Source organism: Microtus oregoni, unplaced genomic scaffold, assembly GCF_018167655.1.
Source record: "Microtus oregoni isolate MIOR12 unplaced genomic scaffold, Mior012 000011F_ref0000422, whole genome shotgun sequence".
Lineage (NCBI taxonomy): Eukaryota > Metazoa > Chordata > Mammalia > Rodentia > Cricetidae > Microtus > Microtus oregoni.
Window position 1 is genome coordinate 1,071,207 of NW_024543070.1, and position 22,633 is coordinate 1,093,839.

Consider the following 22,633-nt stretch of genomic DNA (forward strand, 5'->3'; position numbering starts at 1 on the left):
GATTTAAATGAGTCAGGTCGGCTTGATTTAAATTTAGCTGACTCTACTGCTAAAACTGCAGTTGTTTCTTGACTGGAACAGTGAGAACTCTGGGTTTGAAGGTAGATAAGGGCAACCCTGGTGGCCACGAGAATGCTAGGAGTTTGATAACAGTGGATGGAATAAGTCTCTGTCATTTTTGCAAGGGCACAGTCTGTAAAAATGTCTGATTCACACCAGGCAGTGGTGGCGCACGCCTTTAATCCCAGTACTCGGGAGGCAGAGGCAGGCGGACACTCAAGCACACTTGATCAAAGTCAAGTGTCTTCCTCACTGATTCTCCACCTTATTATTTCATACAGGTCTCTAACTCAACATGGAACTTAGACTGCCTGACTAGCAATGGGATTACAGACACATGCTGCCACGCTCAGCTGTTCCACTTTTTACCCCAGTAGGACAAGAGACAGGCGCTCCGGTCCTTATCCTGTACTGACTGAGTTGCCTTCCCGGCCCCCTGCCACAGTCCTAATTTCATTTTTTTTCCCTTTTAAGATGTACTTTTATTTATGTGTGTGCTTGCAGGAGTTTTTGTAGTTGGTTTTAAGGCAGGGTCTTATGTCGCTCTGGCTGGTCTAAAACTCTAAATGTAAACAAGGCTGACTTCAGATTCATAGAAATTTGCCTGCCACCGCAGGCATACACCACCGCACCCAGCCCTGCAGTTTATTGCACCGTGTGTGAGCAGTATCCATGGAAGCCAGAAAAGGGTACCTCATCACCTGGAACTGGGGTTGCAAGGATTTGTGAGCTGCCCATTCGGTGCTAGGAACTGAACCAGGGTCCTCTGTAAGAGCAGTAAGCGCTCTTAACCACTGAGCTATCTGTCCAGTCAGTAGTGAGTCTTAGTAACTCTTTGTGACAATCTATATTCTCTTCTGAAATAAAACATATCTAGAAATATTCTGGAAATAAGAATGTCCAGAGAATGAGATTCTGTTAACGTCTCCTGTGTCTTCTTTCTCTGTAAGCAAAAGGTATACTAAGTGTGAAAGTAAAAATAGATTCTAACCTTGGTTTTTATTTGCATCTGTGATTCAGAAGGATCTTTTTTCTTTTTTTAATTCAGAAGTGCCGCTATGACATAGCTGTCATTAGCCTTTTAAGTGCCACTTTATAAATGACATCAACAGACCCTGACCTCAGTCTTCAGCTAAGGTTTTCCCCAGAATACAGGTTTTAGAAGAGGAAAAAAAAATCACCCTCTGTCCAAATCTCATTCCATATCAGATTCAAAGTAACTGTAAATATTTAATTATAAATTCATTTCCAGGCATTTTAAAGCATTTCACTTTTCATCGTTGTTGAAAAACAATGTCTGGTTCTCAGAAGCCAGAGGAACAAGTTTGTCTGTCTTATGCTTAGCCTTGTGACAAATTAGATTCTGTGAGCTTAGTGCCCTTGGGGATCTTGGGCGGAGCAGGAGCTTGAAATAACTTGATCTCCACAGGTTCCTTGACTCCTCTTGAGGTGAAGATCACATTATCTTTCCTCCTGGCTGCCAGCGCTACACAAAAGGTTGAGGCGTTTAAGGGTTTCTCAAAGGCCGAGTCACTGACGGAACAAAGGGTGCTGATTCTGAGTCATGCTCTTTAGCCTGCATGGAGACAGGAGGCTCCTGGCTGGCGAAAGGACCACACACTAGGTGACCTGTGGCTGTTCGGGTGAAGTTAGGAAAAATGCTTGGAAAAGCTAGCATCCCTGCTCTTCTGGTAGGTGAGGGACAGAAGGAGGTCTTTGGCCAGTTCCTAGTGGCTTTGAACATCAGACCAACTTCCTCTTAAATCTGATCTTTACCTCCTGATGACTAGGACTTCCCACTGTTCTGAGCTTTCTCACTTTCTTTTTTTTTTTTTTTTTTTTTTTTTTTTTTTTTTTTTTTTTTTTTTTTAGTTTTTTTTAGTTTTTCGAGACAGGGTTTCTCTGTGGTTTTGGAGCCTGTCCTGGAACTAGCTCTTGTAGACCAGGCTGGTCTCGAACTCACAAAGATTCGCCTGCCTCTGCCTCCCAAGTGCTGGGATTAAAGGCGTGCTCTCACTTTCTTCTTCGGCTCTCAGGGTCTACTGATTCCTTCCTCTTTCCTAACACTCCACGGGTTTTCACTGAGAGCCTCTCATCCTTCCACTGGCTTCCTATTTTCTGTGTCCTGGTCTAGTCTAGCTCACTTCTCCTTGAGTCCTGTGCCTACCCAGCAAACATTTCCCCAGAGACAGCCTTCTGCCCAGGTTTCCCTTCCCAGAGACCGACTCTCCTAATGGAAATGGATAGTTGAGACTCATCTTTGAGTTCCTCTTCATCTCCCACCTTCTTGAGTCTTGACTGTGTCTCTTATCGGACTTCTGCCATGGCATTATAACACACGTTCATATTCTTTTTCTCTCTTTGTGCGCAGCCAGCCTTGCCCTCTCAGCCAATGTGAGTTTTTACCAGGTGAGTCAGCTGATGTTCCCACACTTCTACTTCAGAAACTTCTCATGCTATATTTTAGCCTCACAGAAACCCCTAGGTTCTTATCCTTACCTGGACTCTTGAATTCCCTCTAGCTATGCCTGGCTCTCAACTGCCAATCCCTTAACTACTGCTGCATTCAGGATAGTTTAGATATCCCCTAGCCTCTCCTAGGCCAAGTCCTACACAATCTCATAAATCTACCTCAACCCACTCCCTGCCCCACCCCCTCGATGCTCCCATAATGCTTTGGGCTTAACTGACCATCTGAATCCGGACCATAGTCTCTCCTCTGCAGTGATTATTCATCTCTCCTGGAACAATGCTTGTCACGTAGAGGCAACTGACAGAAAGATACTGGATAAGAGGATGACTTCCCTAACAGTGAGGCAACTTTTGTTAGCAACTCTTACAAAGGGGAGGGCCTGGGTCAATACATGGTGTTCCTGTCACAAAAACTAGGCCCTTAAAAAATTTGGACTTACTCTGTTTGCTCAATACCTCTTGCATGGGGAGCTGAATAATAATCTTTCACTATGTACCTTCTCCCTCAGCATTGGATTTTGTTAGCTCTTCCATTCCTCTCCCTTCTTTTTTTCTGCTGAGACAGATTCATGTATAGCTCAGGCTCTATGGAACTAAGGGTGAACTTGAACTGCTGATACATCTCCCTCTTTCTCCCAAGTCCTGGGAAGATATACATGTGCCACTATACCGAGGTGTTTGCTTTTATTTGAACCAGAATTTGGCTTACTATCATTTTTATGAAAAGATCTTTTTAAACCTTATTTATTAAACTGAATATATTAGCTCACAGCTATAATCCCAGTCCTTTGGAAACTGAAAGATTGAAGCTAGCCTGTGCTACATTGTGAGTTCCAGAACAGCTTAAGGCTATAGTGTGAGACATTCTCAACAGCAATTGAGAGAGATTTTTTTTTCTTTTTTTAAAAAATGTCCCAAGTGCCATTAACATTGAGTACTCTAGCTGAGGTGTCTCCTCCTGTCCTATGTGTTATATATGGATCACATTTCTCAGAGGATACTTGAAAAGTGTCAGAGAAAAATGTTCTCTCTAGAGAGAGACCTATTGGGTTTTTTAAAAATCTGTTCTGTTCACAGAAGGGAAAATAATCCTGAACTTGGGAACTGTAATTTACTCGTGTAGGACTTTGTGAGAATAAGGTTGTATTATGGGACTGGGAACTTACCTAATAGGCTTGAAGCCCTGGGTGAGTCTGATCTCTAATACCAAACACATAGTAGAATTTATGTGACCGTGAACTTGGAGGTGGGTGCTTACAGACATTATTGGGAAATTCATGGCTTCTGCTGTGTTTGTTGTTTTCTTTCTTTCTCTCTCCTTTTTTCCCTTTGTTCCTTTTTTCATTGGTTCTTTCTTTCTTTCTTTCTTTCTTTCTTTTTCTTACCTGAGCAGGCAGCTTCTCTTTTGGACTCATTTCCAAATCAAATGAGGAGACTCACATCTGCCTTTCAGTAGAGGCATGGTAGGAATTATATTGTGTCCTTAAACATAGGTAGGTGTTGGTACCAAGATAGACAAAGTTAAAATTGTCACTCTCTGTGCGTTGACCCATGGTGCTTTGGTAAAGCAAGTTCTGACCCTTTGCAAGACACTGAGGGCCTGATATGACTCAGGCAGTCCCTTGTCATTTGTCACCAGCAGATATATTGGATAATTCAAATGCGTACACTTCTACAGGAGTCCATTTGGGTGGTTGGAAGAAATCACCTAACCTGGGTAGAGAAAGGATTTTAGTTGAGAGCAGGAAAAAAAAAAGGATTTTCTCCAAATAGACTTTCTTCCCCATTTCCCTTCCTTCAAGAAGTACGTCCACATCTGGCAGAGTGAGGTGAGACGTGGCCATTGGTCCCCCTTTTTCAACCTGACTTCATAGGGATTTAGGAACCCTGGAGCCACAGGCAGTGTGCACATCAGCTCCTGAAGCACATGCCTTGTTCAGCTGAGTTGAAACTGGCTCATTGGCTCCCATAGGCATCCTCTGAGGAACAGCCTCCGAGCTCACCTCTGCGCTATCTCTGTCAAGGGAAGGAATGAAATTTAATTGGTAGAAATGCAATTTGGGTGAAATTTCAACTTTATACCAAGGAGACAGTAAAAGGACTCTTCCCAAAAGGAAGAAGGCTTTTCCAGTACCGCGTGTGATCGCCACCGCCTTTCCCCGTGGTTTGTTTTTGTTTTCAGCATCTTTGGAAATGCGACGAGAGGAGACCAGAGAAGCCCTCTGAACCAGATATGAAAACTCCTACCATTTACCGCCACTATTTAAAGCACACCCCACTCTGAGCAGTGAAAAATGTCAGCGGCACTTTGAGAACAGATTGCCTGTGGCTCAGCGGTGGGGCAGCAGTCTTTCCGGGAGTACAAGCGAGGCTAAGTATGTGACAACTGATACGGTGTGCTGGAAGAGTTCTTGAGGCCCAGATCCCTATAAAATTCTACAGTGAGCATCTTTGAGAGGAGATTTAGTTTAGCTTCAGAACAAAACAAAGCAAAACACAATTGAAAGCATTGGGCTGAGTGGTGTAATTACACTGTCTGTATACACTCAGACCTTTGATGGTGCTTGGAAAATAGCCAAGGCTAGACAAGGAAGCTGAAAGTCATGCTGTTGTTTAAGCATATTCTCTACGTGTGCTTGCACATAGGGCCACCTCTGAGGTTATTCCTGATGGCTAGTGACACCCTTCCCCTGAAGCAGCATCAAGCAGAGCCTAGATTGTTGGCATTCTGTGTGTCCAGGCTTCTGTTTGTCTTGGCTGGAAATGGAAGCATTCTTCTTGGCCCCAGGGGAGCAGAGCCATGGTCATGGCTAGACTTTGGCAGTAGCTCAGCTGGTGGTTTCAGGTGGCTGTTTCTCTCTCTCAATGCAGGCAATTGAGCCTAGGGTTTCACACATGCTCTATCAAGTGCTCTACCGCGGAGCTTGTGTGTGTGTGTGTGTGTGTGTGTGTGTGTGTATGGTGTGTTTCTGCATACCCCCTGAGGGCTCTTGGCACAAGAACTGAGCTGGTATAATATCCAGAAAGCCCCAGTTATCTTTCTTTCTCTTCCACCACCCACTTCTCCACCACAGGATTTACAGGTGTGTGCTCAACCATGCCCAAATTCTTTTCATGGGCTTGGGGGATTGGAACTCAGGTACAGAGAGCTCCTAACTGCTGAGTCATGGCCTCTGCCTAGGAGTGGGGGAGGGGTTCTGGAGGGGTCACAGTATGGGAGAGTTTTAAACTGTAGGCATTAAAAAAGCTTCAGGTGTGTGACTTCCTGTGTACAGAAAAATAAGCTCAGAAATTCCCTTCGAAGGAGGCTTTCTATCTCACGCTCTCTTTTACATTTAGATGAGGTTACTTTTGGTTGACCTAGGTTGGTTCAAATTCTGGCTTGGCCACCCACTCTAAGAGACCCTTCAAGGTCACTCTCACCTCCTCACAGTTTTGTGAAGATTAAATGAAAAAGAAAAATGAGTACACAGTGTAATCCTGCCTCCTATGTCTGTTTGAAAACTGTTCTAATCCCTAAACACCGTGTGTGTTAAACAGTAGCTCAGGGTGTGAACTCTGTACAAACAAGTCGAAAAGCCCTGTGCAGGCCGGGCTTTGGTCTTGAATTTTAGATCCTTGGATAAGTTGCCCCTGCTTTGGGATCCTGTTCTGTTTCTGCAAAGTGGTTGGTAGTGGCTGAGACTCCGGGCTAGAAGAGAACTGGACCCTTAAATCATTAGCATGAGTTTGTCCCCTCCACCCCCCTTCATGTTTGCACTGCAAGCTCCAGAGCATAAACTGCTTTCATCCTGGCTCTCAGAAGTGTCTGCCACATTTAGGGGAGGCCTAACTAAGAATAATGACCAAAGTTGGATCTGTTCTGGTTTGTTCCCTGGGATGGAAACTCGAGCGTAGTTAATTTTGGCGAGAGTATCCATGTCTAAGGAACATGTTTTTAAACCGACCCCACTCTGTTAAGGAAACAGTGACATCAAGCAGATGCATAGCCCAGATTTTCTGCCATCAGCAGGCATTGGTCACTTCCAAAAGGCAGAGGTTTCCACTTACAGCAGAGCGATCTTCTTCCTAATGCTTTTAGAATTAAGAGGCGACTGGGCAATCTAATAAAGCAGCCAAATGCTAGGATCTGAAGAAAATGAGAGCCTTAAGTACCCATGCCCCAGCATGCTCAGAGAATCAAAACATTGACTCTGTGCGAAAATGAAACACCACACTCCTCCTGCCTCTGGCAGTTGGCAGTCTGAGAATCCTAGGATTGAGGGGTTAACGACAGGACTCGTGGAGATTTGTGAGAACAGATGGAAGGAACCCAGGGCACGTCGCCCTGTCAGGGTTCAGCCCTGATGCAGGCCAATCCGGGTGGGGGTGGTCTCTGCAGTGAGGAGGCTCCCCTGTCTGCAGCCCCGGGCTTTCCCCCTGGCAGCCCCGGCTGTCTCCTGCTGCAGAGCCACGTGGATGCGTCTTTGTTGGTCTAGAGTGTCTGCGGCAGTGCCCCTCATCCGTGCCCGGGAGACCCCTCGGGTTTAGCGTTGGGCTTCCTGGCACTGTAGAGCCTCCCCGGCTGACACAGGCAAACGCTGGATGATGAAAAGCAGCCACCACCGGCACTCCAGCCTCGGAGCCTTCCTGGCTCATCAGCACTCAGGAAGCCCTTGAAATAAGGTGAAGAGAGAAAATATTACCAGGACCTCTGCAGAGCCGTCGTCCCTTCCCCTCCCCCACCTCTGATTACACACACTAAGTGCCGCTATCTGTGTAAATAACCTTCTGTTCCCCGCCTCCCTCCGCCCTCTCTGCTCCCCCCCCCCCCCCCCCCCGCCCCTTGCTCTTAGGCTCTCTGGCGTGATAAATAGCCAGGCTACTGCACAGCGTGCACCAACACCTGGGAATAATCATGCAAAAATAACAGTGAGAGACTGCGGCGCGTCTGTTCTTGACATTAACTTTCCTCAGTTTGACAGGCTGCCACCACCAGCTGTTAGACTTACGAGTCTTTTTTTTTCTTCTTTCCCTTCCCCCAACTGGAAGATGGCTGCTTTCCTATATTGGCCTCTGCTAGGTTGCATCACTATCCCATCAAGATGACAGACAAGAGCGTTGACAAAGGAACCCTGGCTAAAACTGCCAGTACTTTTGTTCCGATCTTTAATTCTCGTTATTAATACAGTGAGCTTTAAATGAGGACCATCTGATTAGGAGTATGTTTCTTCCTCTAGGAAGCCATGCAGAGTTGTCTCACTTGAATTGCTGTTGAATGCAGTAAAGCCTAACCTTTGGCCTCACAGGACCAAACCACCCATCAATTTCCTTTCATTCAGGTTGAGATATATTTGCAACGATGGTAATGATATTAATGGCAGGACTAGCTCCTACTTAGTGAGTGTTACTCTGCCCTACGCCCTGAACTCAGGTTGCTTGTATGACTCCATGTCACATTAGCTGGGTGCTATTTCTGTTTTTCTTCAGATGAAGACGGAGTCACACAGAGATCAAATGCCTGAGGTCCCATAGTGAATGGCCACGCTAGGATTCCAGCTCTAAAGACCTTTGGCCCCGTTACCATTAAAGTCCAGCCTTTTGCACTCTTCCCTTGAACACAGCTCTACAGCTGAAGTTGCCGTGTCGATCTATTTGTGATTGTTTAATTAGTGTTGATTGATTCGATTGATGCAGCTTGCAGCCTTGGGACACAGGGATTTGGGGCCCATTCTTTTCGGAGCAGGTCGCACAGAGTTTAACATATCAAGTAGTTCTTTAGTGAGTGTGGAGGGCTTTGAGGTGAGCAGAAGTACTTTGGGCGAGGCCATGTGAGGAAGAGAGGGGAACCTGGAGATGAGGTGGAGAGATCTTGGAGTAATTCAGGACTCACCAGGACCTCGGGGTGCTCTCCTCATTGCCAGGAAACTGTAGATGGGGGTGGAAGGCGCCAGCAGGCTACTGCCAGGTGGCAGTGGTAGAAAGCCGCATTTCCCGGGCTGAGCTTCTCTGGGTTAAGCCCCCTTTTCTTATACTTTTACCACACTTAGCCATGCATTTGGAGGGGATTACAGATTTATGTTAAATATAGTAGCATGTAGAAAGCAGCCTTGTAAGGCTGTGTGCATGGTTTAGAGAGCTGGAATATCAGACTGGGAACTCGCCAAACCCTTAAGCCAGTGTGTACTGAGCTGTACCCTGAGCTGAGCACCTCTTTTTACATGGGTTATCTCAGTCTTCCCTGCGCCCCAGTGGGGGCGATGGTCATTACCACCCCCATTTCTTAGATTCTGGTTCTGATGTTCCATCACTGGCTCAGAGTCCCCTGAACATGAACTGGTAGAGGCAGGACTTGAACCCTGAACTCCTTGCTCACAAAACTCTGGATCCCACGCCCCAGCTGTCCTGCTCAGAAGCTGCTGCCTCCCATCAGGCAGGCCTGTTACCAACCTCTGTATTAACAGACTTCACTGACTGAAGAAATTATGGCTTCAGTGTGCATCAGTGACCTGAGAGATCAGGGCATCGCGGACTTGTTATCTACTGAGGCCTGGTGTGGCAGTGAAAGCTTGAAGTCCCAACACTAGGGAGATGGAAGAAGGGGAGTCCCCAGATTGAAGCCAGACTATTCTGTTTTAGGAGCCCCTGCTGCAACTAACATGAAATTAACTATGCAATATCCTTTAAGACCCTGTGTGTAACACCATGATGCCCATGAGAGAACTTAAATCTTTTCAGAGGGACAGCTCCACTGGGACATTGCCTAGCTGGAAATACTAGCCATGGTCTCTGAATAGTCCTCTCCATTTTAACTTCCCGTGATAGGTGATTCTCTTGGGAATTTCCCACCGCAGTGTGTTCTTCTCTTCTCCCCTGGCTAACACTGGTGCTAGCTTTTTGTTCTTGCACAATATATGGGACACAAGCTCCCCTAGAGTTGGGTGGGTTGGTCTAGATGGCTTTCTTGCTGGAACGCAAAGGCTCAAGGCACAGACATATAGAGCTTCGTGTGACTGCTGAGGAGTGTGGGCTCGTGAAGCAAGCTCTCCAATCATCATTTGAGCTAATGGAAATTCAGATTCTTCTCTAAGCTCTTACGGATTGGTAAATAAGAGGAATGCTTTTAAAAATACCATATCTGCCAAGTAAAACACTCCGGGAGTGGCTGTAACTCCTGCCCCCAAAACCCTCCTTCCATTTGGTGACCTCTAGGGGAGGAGGGGCTGCTGGAAGCCACGTGGGTGGTCTCTGTGTCCCACCTCTGCGGGACTGAGAGGGTGGGGGAGTAGAATGCAGGGTAGGGCAAGGGCTAATTATTCTGGCAACCGGAGATTTGAGCTCCAGAAGAAAAACCAGGATTATAGAGAAAGTGAGACAAGACTTCACTTTGACAATCAAAGCTCTGAATATTTGAGATACCCAGTGTTAAAGGCTTTAGACTATTATCATCTTATGAGTAGGTTCATATTTATAGTCAGAGCCTCTGATCCCTCATTTCCTTATTTGAAAACTGTTGGATGAGGTTTCCACATTATCACTGACTCAGCTTAGATCATGACATTTGGACTGTGTTCAAGGAAACAACCACGGCCGGCTTATTTGGAGGCCTTTGCTCTCAGGACACCCAAATTTTTCAGTGATAGAGCGTGGGTTGAGCCTGCTCCAGCCCTAAGTCTGGCCCCAGCAGCAGCAGCAACCCCACAACAAAAACTTGATTTTTTAAAAATTTACATAAGTATCACAAATATCATGGGATGTATTATCGATCGGTCTGTCTATAAGTGGGATTGGGTTGAAATGGGGATTCAGTGCTGAAACAAGTGAAATAGACATTGCTAGCGGTATTAGGAGGCTGAAGAATCCATTTCCCAGCTAAGGAAAGTGGGCCTCTGAGAGGTGAAAGGACTAGGACTGGGTCAGGCCCGGAGCCAGAAGCCTAGAGTGAACGCATGCTGCATCCAGAAAGGTCCCATTCATTCTCTGTCCAGTCCTCACCTCCCAGAGCTGCATCCCTGCTCTCTTGACTCCTCACTTCTTTTACTTTGGTCCATTTTCTTACTCATCAACTCAAGCTGTCTTTGTTCTCATCTTTAGTGTGGGCTGTGGATCAGGCCACCTGACGCTATTTTCAGTAAAACGGTTCCGCTTTGTCCCGATAGCTTCTTATCACCTTGCATCATCTTGCCGTTTTTAATTTCGGAGAGCAATTCTTCTTTCCTCACACAGGTTTTTAGTTGCAATAAAAGCTGTAGTTAGGATTGAGCTCATCTCTCCTCCCCGCCACCGCCTCCTTAATTTTCTTCCTCAGAACCCCTTCCCTCATTTGTCAGCCCCCATTTTTAAACAGGAGCATTCAGTGGGAGCTTTGATCCATGCTCTGCTATGTTTCGCGAAGGCATAAATCACCTTCTGGGGACTTGGTCCTGCCAGGGGCTTTTCTTTCTGGGACTCTGCGGTCAGAACAATAAAAAAGTATGGTGCAAAAGAAGTTTTATGGCAGCTTTGAGAGCAGGAAATTAAGTTTCTTTAACATGCAGATGGGTGGAGGGCTGCTCTCTGGCCTCTAGAATCGCTCAGGCAAGTGCATGTCAGTTGATCATTGTAGGTGGAATGCAATTGTAGAGGATCCTCTGGTCAGTTCATCCAAGAGCCCACACAGATGACTGCCTCCCCAGTTCAAGGAGCACAGCTCCTCTTCTGACCCAATTGAAATACTTATTTTATTAGTTTTTGTCTTCTCTAAGCAACAAAGACTATAATATTAAATCTGTAGCCAAAAGACTGCAAAGGGACTTGATGAAGCAAGGGATGTATGCACAGCAGATGAGATCAAGTTTTACTAGGTCAGCCGTCTGTGGATCCTTCTTAACATTCACTGTCTACCCGGCGGATCATGAGCCCAAGATGTTGTCCCTTGAAATGAGGCCCTGTCTGCACACAGTGCATAGGGCATCTGGAGTCCTAGTACACAGGTGTGTTCCTCTGAGTCTTCTCCACAGCCGACGACCTGTTTCCAAGGTCAGATCCATGCTGCTCAATAACAGTCCTAGCTAGTAGTTGTTAAGTGAGCCACGTGAATGGCTGGTGGTCTGTCTAGGGCATTTGTGGGCTCTGGTTTCATCACAGTCAGGCCTCTCAACTTGGGCAGAGCACCTTTGCTGTCCTTCTGGGCTTAGGGATGCAAAAGGGAATTTCTTGCACCTCAAGGCCTTGTACTTGGCTGTGGTATCCATTTCTTTGGATTAGGGCGTGTGTTGTAGGGGGGCTACCAAACCTTGATTGAGCTCAGTCATCGAAGGCTTTGTGGGTGGGGAAGCTCAGGCTGTGTGGATGCAGGCACATGCATTTATTTATCCTCTTTATGAATTCCTGCTAAACTTCACGCTACAACACTTAATTAGGAATTGATTCTTAACACAGGCTAATATTCAGCTTACGTGCTTTAGTGTGTATAATCAAGTTTTAAATTTTATACATTCGGCAGAGTAAGTTAATATATTTTAGTAGTGATTTAATTCATTATGGGTTGTAAAGTACTCTGAGAACAATTGTAGTCCATCTCCTTCACTTAAATGTCCAATAACGCAGATATTGTTGTTTATTAGTGTTTATCAGTTTCTCCTTTAGACAACGTTATCATTTTGAAAATGAGGTTTCTCTATGAGTGGGAAATAGTGTTAATTTTACAACGCAATTTCATTCACGTCTCCGGAGACTAAAAGATTGTCCCGTTGGTGAATTTAGAAGGCCTTGCTTCTCATTCGGGAAGCGAGCGCTCCGGTCTTCACCTTCCTGGACTTGAAAACACGAACCGCTCAATTCTGTTCTCCTTATATTTTGGCACCCACGAAAGCACTCAGAGCCTATGGTAATTGCAAATGGAATGTAGAATGATGATCTGTTCTAGAAGCCATGTAAGAAGATTGCATTACAGCGAATTCCCAGAATGCATCACCCCTGCAGTAAGCCTGTCTGTCTTTCAGGTTGACCCCCTGTTTACAGTGCCGGCCCCACCGCCGCCGATTGCCAGCGGTCTCGCACCTCAGATTCTGCCCTCCTACTTTTCCCCATCTTCATCCAATATTGCAGCGCCAGTCGAGCAGCTTTTGGTTCGGACTCGGTCCGTGGGGGTCAATACGTGTGAAGTTGGAGTAGTGACAGAGCCAGAGTGTCTTGGGCCCTGTGAACCTGGGACCAGTGTCAATTTGGAAGGGATCGTGTGGCATGAAACAGAAGAAGGTAAATATCATTTATTTTTATTTTATCTCCCTCTGCCCTCTTCTCCATGGTGTTTCTCTGTCCATCTGTGAGGGGGATTTCTTTGCTTTGTGGTTTGAGAGGACAGAAAGGCGGTTGGTAGGTGCTCTGACTTGGTTTAAATAACGATGCTTAATCGTCGTGTTCCTGGCTGCTTTTACCTTATAAATACGTCAGAGCCTAAAAATGCTTCTCCATCCTGAGGGCTAACACGGAGGTTCTGTGAGAAGCGAGGTCAGGAGCAGCTTTCTCCTACCAGGTATCAAGGAGGCGGAGCTAAAGTTCATTTTTTTTTGTGGTGTGCCAGCCAGTTTGTCTGTTTCTGTGGAGTCTTCTACATCTGCCTACCTTCTGAATGTATCGGTGCTCCTTGTGTGGAGCCAGGGCCATTGTCATGATGGAGCTGAGGCTGGTTGGTGCTCAGAGCTAATGAAGCTAAGGTCAAAGGTTTAAGGCCCAGTTGAGCCAGTCATCTCTCTGTGCCCCCCGACAGACCCTTAGCTCAGCAAACCATTTGGCAAGTGCAGCCCTTTAGTCACCAGGGAACCACCACCTGGGAAACTCAGACCCATCTACCATCGCCACTGGGAATGTAAGTCATAGTACGGGCCATGCAGATAGTCAGTGGGTCCAAATCAGTTTGCCGTGTCTCTTAGCACATGGTGTGCGGAGTCTTTCAAGTGGCATGCGTCACTAACAAGCCAGAAGCTACTGAGAAGCAACTCCCAGAGACCAAGAGCAGTCCGCTCCGTGTAGAGCGAGAAGAGGGGGTTGAAGGAGGGAACACATTAGTTGTTTGAAGAGGCGCAGTAGACCATGAGCATGGGAACCTCTCTCCCTTCAGCGAGGTTGGTCAAGGGTAATAGAGGTGGATGGCAGCTGCAGATGTCTGGACAAGACTGAGATTGACAACAGTGGGCGGAGACTGAATCATTGGTTGGACTTGTTAAGGAGGAAGGTTGGTTTTGCATCCTCATGCATTCTCATGTAAAATCAAAGGTAGGACGCATGCCAGGGAAGCCTGGGTGTGCCACTATGAGGGGTTTATTGCTGGGCAGAAAAAAATATTTTATTTCTGGTTGTTTCAAGGGGAAAAAAAACAGATCATTGGAGAAACCTTTGGATTCTATAACATTATATGTATTCTTGTATGGTCTGTTTCTTAATTATTCAAAACAAGGATTGCAGCTGATGCCAATAATGAAGAAAAACAATCCGTTATACAGTAAAAGGAAGTAAAAACAGCAGCTCCTGGCTTAGTTCTTGTCTAAGTGGAAGTGATGATCCCTAAAATTTTATTTGACTTTTTTTTTTTTTCAATCTTCTCCTAAAACTAAGCATCGGTCAAAACATCTTTGAAGGTTTAGTTTGGGTTTGTCACCATTCTGGAAAGCCTATTAGCCCAGTCCTCCTAGAATGCGGGGCTTGGAGGATGGTGGAGAGCAGATAGAAGCTCTCCTCATCCTTGCCTGTTGGTTCAGGACCCCCACACCTCCCCAGGTTTCCAGTTTTCTGCCCTAGGGTTCTTCCTGTAAGGCAGGAGTAGTGAAGAAGGGGTTCAGGTCGACCCCTCTTTTGTAGCCAGCAAATCAAGACATTAGCAACATCACAGTTAGTTACATAAAGATTTTCAGCAACAAGGGGGGAAAATGTGGGTTCACTTCCATATACTTGAAATGGAGATTTCCTGGGAAATTCACTCTTTAAAGTGAGGTGTTGTCTTCCTGTTTCCTAATGGGCTTCTTGCTTGCCGTGATCTTATTTATGTAAGTGTGGAGTAGAGCAGCCTTCCTGCCCTGTCACCTCGCTGGATGGCAGCTGTTAGAAAATTAGCCATAGCTTTCCAGGACAGTTTGGGTTATTTTTCAGCTTGCCTAGAAACCTGTTTAGTTTTGACTTTTAACCTTGGCCTCTAATAAAAGTGGATTATTTAGAGCAGGGGAGTTGAGAGGTTGCGATTAAAAGCCAAAGCAGTACATGAATTAAAGTAGAATTCTGATACTCTGACCCTATGTTTAAAGAGCTTAAAGATGCTGTTTTGATAATATAGGAATAAACCCTTACCACTGCCACCCTAGCCTTTAAAAGACAGTTTTTGATTTTAAACAAACAAGCAAACAGTCTTTTTTGGGCCAGAGTTTTACTCTGTACTGGAGGCTGACACTGAACTCATGATCCACCTGCCTCTGCCTTCTGCCTGTTGGGATTCTAAGCATGTGCCACCATGCCTGGTCCTTTCCAGATTTTGATATAATTGGTTTTCTGGGTTTCCACCCAGGCATATCTATGGGTGTCTGTGCACTGACTCACAGTTGTAGAAGAAAGACAGAGTAGCCAACCATGGGCAGATCCAGGCTCCTTGCTGCCCCACGTGTGCCAGGACATGGCGGGTGCTGCTGTTCACTGTGCTGCCTTAAGGAGCCAGAGCCATTCATAGGGTTGTTCGTGCTGAACAAGCTGAATTTCTGACCTCTGTAGAATTAAAGAACCCGTCTTTATGAAGGCCTGGGTCCTAAGACATGGATTTAATACACACCCATTTTCAAGAAAGAGGCATTTACTTTTTTATTTCTTTCTTGGTACCGTGTGCTTAAGGCCTTGGCACCAATTTAAAAATTAAACTCAATTGACTATTAACTTCTTTTCAGGAAAAATAAAGAAAGACACAGAGCAAAGACATTTGGAGCCAATTATTTTGCAGAGCTCAAAAGCGGACGGTTTTGAGGGAAGGGGAGGGCAAAGCAAGCTCTAATAATTTGTCCTACGAGGTTTCACTAAAGAAAGACCTGCTGGTCCCCACACTTATAAAATTGTCAGGTGCCTTTACACTGAGTTGAGTCAGATCCTCCAGTGCTGCCCTAACGGGTGGTGTTTCCCCAAATTTAATTTGATGCTGCATTCACATGTGTGGAGGTTGTATATGCCTGTGTTTTCAGACCCTAGAATTTCAAGAATCCATAGTCCGGTCTCCAGGGGTTCTTGGATATTCCTGCAACCTCGTGGAGGGTGGGAGCCATAGTGAGACCAGAACTTGTCATTAGGTTACACACTTAGTTGCCTCGTGTTCTAGGAAGCCCTCTTTAGCGTCAGCTTCCTTTAGTCGGTCTTTGCACCTCTGGTCACTGCCCGTAGTGAATTTCTGGTGGTTCGAAAACCTAGTTGTGCTCAGGAATGAAGTGTTAATAGTCTGGTTGCTTCTGGAAAAAATTAGCCAGCTTCAGAATATGCTTAATAGGAGAGATAAACGATTACTCCATGTGGATGTTTGCTTACCCTAGTCTGATCTTTCTCCTTTGAGGTGAGTGTTTAGGAGCCATGATGAATTGTACGAGATTACTCACAGATGTAGGGGGAATTTCCATTACATTTTACCCGTGGCTTTTGGGACACACACACTTAAAGTAAAAGAGTTTGTTTGAAAATATGATCTTAAAACAAAAATGGGAAAATAATTGGTGGATCCAGCGCTGTTGTGTGTTGAGCTTGACTGTAGGTGCCTCGATGTGTTTTCTTTTGCATTTTATTGAGGTGGGGGTTTTAACAATTGTTATTTATTCTTAGTTTTCTGTACATGAGTGCCTCTCTGGGTGTGTGCCCATGAGCACAGGTGTGGCTGAGGAAGCCAGAAAAGGGTTTGGATCCCTAGAGCTGGAGTTACAGTGCACAGGGTGTGGTGGGAATTGGATTCTTGACTGTTGAACCAGCTCTCCATCCCTTCAGTTATGTTTCTTATTGGGCCTTTTTTGGTGGGTGGCCACATAGGAGAGAAAAGACTTGGTTCATGTGTGCCCACTGTCCATGCTTATAGCTGTCATTCTCCTCCTCTTTAGGATCTTAATGGTTAACTCAGTACAGTTACTTAGAGAAAGGAAAACTGGCATTTGCCAATGATGGCCTCGAACACCCACAGAAAAACAGAGCATGAGTTCTCAGTACTGTGCTGTTAAGTCACTCGAGGCGGGATGGATTTTAGAACCATCAGATGCCCAGGTACCACCCTAGGCCCTGAGTTGGCATGGGTTTGTGCATTGGTCTGTTTTAGTGCATGATCTGTCACTGGTGTTTTAATATTTCAGAGGTGATCGGAGGGGCAGAGGAGAAAGACAGGTAGAGGAGAAAAAAGAGGAGAAAGGACACTGGGTCCTCTGCAAGTTCCTTGCTTGTTTCTCTTTAAGGGCATCCTATATATTTATTGTCTCAAGTTCCCAAGAGTAAAATGGACCTGGACATTTGCCTTTACCTGACAGTTGATAAGATCTACCAAGATGCGGAAGTATGGCAGGGGAGCATAGTTGTTCAGTTACTAGTGGGGGTGGGTGGGAGCCTTGAGCATCCATCCAGATGAACCGCAGAGGATTTGAGTGGCAGTCTTCATGAACAACCGACTGATACCACTCTTCCTAATACAGTATGAGGCACCTTACTGTTGAGTTTTCAAATGAGCCAGGCACAATAGGTTTATTCCTTTGTCGTTTCTGCTGAATTAATTTTGAAATAGGCCAGAAACCAATAGTGATGTTAATGTAGCATATATCCTGAAGAAAATGGATCTCACTTGTAACTCCAGCACTCAGGAGACAGAACAAATGTGAGCTTGAGGCCAGCTTGGGCTCCAGGGAGACCCTGTCTACAAACAAGCAAGCAGACAAACCTTGCTTAGATCATCAATGGGGGATTTCCTAGGAGACAGTGGAACGCCAGTGGCACAGTATGATTGTAATGAGACAGAATCACATTGGCGGGAGGAACGCCATAAAGAAACTTCTTTACCTGGTGTTCTGTGCCTTTGGTTTCCAAGTGAAAAAAAGAAAAAGTAAGAAAAAGAAAAAAAAAGAAAACAGACAAAGATCTATGAAATGATGGGTTCAAAAGGTAATTAACTGGAGAAATAAATGACTCTTTTTTTTTCTTTTTAAACCGCTAGAGATGTTCTTAAATTCCGTTTCTCTTGGATCTTGAAAGTCGTAAATGTGCAGTGTAAGCAGTTTCAGGCTAACTCACTGAAAGGCAACTGCTCTGCATAATTGAGGCTAGCCTCAAATACAGCAGTAAGATTCCCACTCTGCTGCTTTTACTTCCTGATCCCAGTACTTCAAACAGAACATTTCTTTTAAACTTCTGATTAATTTGAGGAGAGATTACGCACTAATCCAGGCTTCTGCCCCGTTTTCTGTGCGGTGCTTCGCCGAGTGAGAAACTGTTTTGAGAGCTGTGTTGGTATAAACTTGACTGTGATTCTCGGGGGCGTGAAATGACATTGTTGACTCGCATGCTTCGTTATCCGTTCCCATCACTAGTAACCCTGCAGTCCCAGCAAATGAGATAAATGGTGGCTGGAGCTAGGGACCAGTGCTCAGTTGAGGTTTGTCAGTTCATGTTTTCTGGAAATAAATAATGGTTTAATTACTCTGTGGGTAAGGAAAAGGGTCTAGCCTTGGTCTGGTCTTCTACAACTCCCCACAGAGGTGTTAAGGGGCTGAAAGAACTACAAATTATAATTAGAACCACTGTGTGCACTGGCCATGAACTGTTCAATAGTCTTTTTTACCGACCCTCCAGGAGGCTGCCAATGAGAGTGCTGATTGGTCCCTTGAAAGCCACCATCACTGGTGGCAGAGCAGAGCTAAGTGTGTGTCTTCCAGAGCGCACATTGACACGGAAGGGAAATCCAACTCAAAAGCCAATGCTAGTGTTCACTGAACACAACCAATTTAGCTACCTCTTCTTCTGAAAGCAGGGTGGTGGTTTTGTTTTGCTTTTGAGATAGTTTTTACTAAATCGTCCTAGGAACAAGCCATCCTCCTGCTTCAGCTTGCTAAGTAGCTGGAGTTTCAGGTGTGAACCACAGTGTTGAAGCAACATCTTTAATTAGGAAAAAAAAATGGAAATCAGGCATGGTGGCTCACATTTTTAATCCCACCACTTGGGAGGCAGATGCAGGTGGATCTCTGTGAGTTCAAGGCCAGCCTGGTCTACAGAGTGAGTTCCAGGACAGCCAGGGCTGTTTCGAAAAACAGAAACAAAAAAACACAAAAAGAATTGTAATAACAGAACCCTGTGTTGTGCACACACACTTTTCTGATGAAGTAATGTGTGCAAACTGTGGAGGCAATGAGGGATTGGTACTGTGTGTTTTGTTGTAAAACCAATACTGTCACTTTTCCTCTTATCAGTATGAGTAACATGCTCCTTTCAAGTAGGACTCAGCATCATGGTTTTAGACAAATGGTTAATGTTTGGCTATCTGTATCTATCCTGTGGCGATGGCATCAGGTGTTAAGTAAATGGAGCAGAAGCCCTGAAGTCACTTTATAAAGACATTTAAACACCTTTTTTGTTACTTTATCACAAAGATAAACTTCTGTATTTGAACACAGAACTTCAAACATTCAAAAGTAAATTTTTCTTTGGACTTAGATGTGAGAAAAGATGAAAGCATGCACAAGTGCGTGCATGAGTGTGTGTGTGTGTGTGTGTATGTGTGTGTGTGTGTGTGTGCACGTACGTGCTCACGTGCGTGCGTCTCTAACAGACATACTTTTTTCTCCTGAATGGAGGAATTTATAAAGAAATTTTATGAGTCTTGATGTTACAGTGACTTTGAACTGAACATACATTTATAATTACAACATGGAAATGATCTCATTATTTGCAGAGAATAGCTAGTGACCCATCTATACACATCAATTGAAGCATTTCATTGATTTTTAAAATAATTCTCATAGCTTTATTGAAATATAATTTACTTAACATGCAATCTGTCCAATGAAAGTGTACGATCCATAGATTTCTCACTGCATCTAGAGTTAGACAGTCATCATTACAATTAATTTCAGAGGTTCTTCATCACTCCAAATTAGTCCTCCTGAAGTGATTTTTTTCATTTTGCCCCTGATTCTTTTCTGGTTTATGGGTAAGCATGTGGGGTTTGGGATAAGACAAAGGGTTGATTTGATAAGCACTTTCTTTGTGCCTAAGTGTTTATTAGGCACCAATTTCACTGAAACCAAAGCAAGCTCGCTGTCTCCATCTCTGTTTTAATAGAGACACAGGACTCAGGTCACCTGGACCTGGAGACTTTAGTCTCCACAATACCCCGCTTTCTAAATTTCTGCTCTCCTTCTGTCAGAGTTCTCGTGTGTTTCCCAAAAGGCTGGGTGGAAAGAGGGAGCCAATGTGGTGTGATAACTGGAGGTTTTATTTGAAGTGTGAAGGAAGTTCTTTGTAGTTTGTGAGTCTGGTTTGGCAGTGGTCAATCTTCAGCTGGGTTGATGTGTGCCCACTGTCCTTTCTAGCCTCACTGTCCTGAGAGCGGCTTCAGTGTGACTAACTGCTCTTCCATTGTCCTCCACGCCTGGCATAGAAGAAGCCCAGGCATACATATTTGTTGACTGTTGGATAGATTCATGGAACAAAGAGATTCAGGCTAAATACCTGGGTGAGTGGGAGTAGTGGAGCTTCAGAGCCAATTTTATAGATTATGTTTGCTTTAGACAATGAAAGATAGCTCTAGAAATACTTTATTGTTGATTTTTTTCCTTTTTTATTACTTAAAAAAACAATCCGAATTCCCACTCCCTCCGCTTATTGTTGATTTTAAAAAAAATCTATTGAAAAATCTTATTTTACAAGTAATTTAACTTCTCACCTTGCTAGTATTTAACTAATCAGAACAAAAAGAAAGCATAATCAGAGTTATTCAGAGATGATGGCATAATTCAGAGGATGGGGTACTCTCCTCCCATCCTGAAGGCCAGAGTTTTATACCCAAGACCCACATGAGAAAAGAAGAGAACTGACTCCCCAAAGTTGTGCTCCGACCTCCATATTCAAGTCATGGCGCGTCCATGCCCCCATACCCACAAACGACACTTACAAAATAAGCAAACAAATGCAATGATTTATACATTCATTATTGCCCTCAAAATGGCCTTTGTTTTCTGACTATAAAGTGTCCCTGTATGGTTTCTGGATGGGTTCATGTAAGGCCATGTGGGAATAAAGAAAAATATTTAACAAAATAATCTGTAATCACTACACAGGTGACCCTTAGTCTATCGGTTAACTTTCTTAGCTTTTTAAGATTGTTAGCTATAGGTAGAACGTAGCTTAAGCATCTCTAGAAGAGAATGATTTCTCAAGGTGATTACAGCTAGCCTCAATGCTCAGAGTCATCCATGCTATCGCACATGGCTCACTTCTCTTTCAGACTTGTGTAATATCCCCCCCCACACACACACACACCACAATTTCTATATCCACTCTTTCATCAAGAGACTTATTTCCACATTTTGACAGAGAAAGGAAAAAAAAGGAGGTACAAAACTTATCGTAAGATCCTGATTTCAATTTTGGGGGTAAGTATCCAAGAGAGAACATGATGTTTTGTTTTCTATATAGTGGTTACCATTCTGGCAGGCAGGCAGGCATCAGATGGCATCTCATCGTGATTTACATTTTCTGGATGGCTAGTGTATTGAGCATCTTTTCATGTACTTGTTGGCCATTTGTTCATGCCTTTTGGAGAAATGTCTGCTCAAGTCTGAGATGATTTTGAAATGTGAAGAATTGACATAGCAGAGGTTTCTGTGGCTGATCGGAAGGTTGTTCCTTTGCTGGTCTGATGTAGGCTCACAGCTGCACTCCCCCCTCCCCCCAAACATCTCCTTTGCTATGAGGAAGCTTTTCGGTTTTACATAGTCCCACTAAACTATTTTGCTTTTTGCTTTCCATAGGTTTAGCATTTTCCTATGCTTTCAAAAGAATAGTTGAGCTCATATACAAGATGCACTTTTTATGAATCTGGGCAAATATTTGATAAAATCTTCATGAAAACAGATGTCAAACTGCCTTTGCAAAGTGGCTGAGCCATTTTTTGCATTCCCACCAGTAATAAATAAAAGGTCCTGCGACCCTGCACCCGCTAGCGTTTAATGCTCTCACATTCTGAAGTTTGGCCCCTGGAATGAGTACCTTGTTTTAGGTGAATTTCCCTGAGGAGGGTTAAGGCAGTGCTTCCTGGACTTTTGCCATTTGTATGTCATCTGTGATGGTGTGTGTCTGTTAAGATGCTTGGACCATTCAAAACACGGTTTGCTTTTTGCTATGGAAGCTGAAGAGCTCCTTGCCTATCTTAGATAACAAACACTTGCTCCCAGTCAGCAGCTCTCTTTTATTCTTCTCACAATGGTTTCCCCCCTCTCTCTTCCTTCCCCCTCCTTGTCAAGTCTTCGTCAAGATTTTCTTCTGTGCCATCTTTCGGTTTTTCAGTTTTGCGCCTACGTCGAGATCTGTAGTCCATTTGAATGCATGGCACGAAGGGCATGAGGTTTATGTCTAGATGTTTTTGTGTGCAGCTGTTGTAGAACTTTTCTGAATCTGTTGCCTTTGCGCCTTTGTCAAAAATCAGTCCACTATATCGACATGTGTGTGTTTGCCTGGGTGCTGTTATGTTGGAATACCTTTATTCATTTTTTCTTTCTTTGGTTTTTTGAGACAGGGTTTCTCTGTAGCTTTGGTGCCTGTCCTGGAACTAGCTCTTGTAGATCAGGTTGGCCTTGAACTCACAGAGATCCACCTGCCTCTGCTGGGATTACAGGTGTGCGCCACCACTGCCCGGCTAAAACCAGTCTTGATTATTATAGCTATACTGTAGAGCAGTGGTTCTCAACCTATGTGTTACAACCACTTTAGGGGGTTGAATGGCCCTTTCACAGTCACCTAAGACCACTGGAAAACACAGATATTTATGTTATGATTCATAACAGTACCAAAATTTCAGTTATAAAGTACCAACAAAAATAATATCATGGTTGGGGTCAGCATAACGTGAGGACCTGGATTGAAGGGTGGAAGCGTTAGGAAG

At 44.5% G+C, this 22,633-nt stretch overlaps 1 protein-coding gene across 3 annotated transcripts in view; it reads left to right on the plus strand.

Annotated features, from left to right (window-relative positions):
- LOC121453476 (zinc finger protein 608) overlaps positions 1-22,633 on the plus strand; it is a 109,319-nt gene that overhangs the window by 35,654 nt on the left and 51,032 nt on the right. For all 3 annotated transcript variants that reach the window (XM_041660282.1, XM_041660284.1, XM_041660283.1), the window contains exon 3: positions 12,495-12,750. In XM_041660282.1, the coding sequence (XP_041516216.1) occupies positions 12,495-12,750 (256 nt within the window). The remainder of the gene's footprint in view (positions 1-12,494; positions 12,751-22,633) is intronic.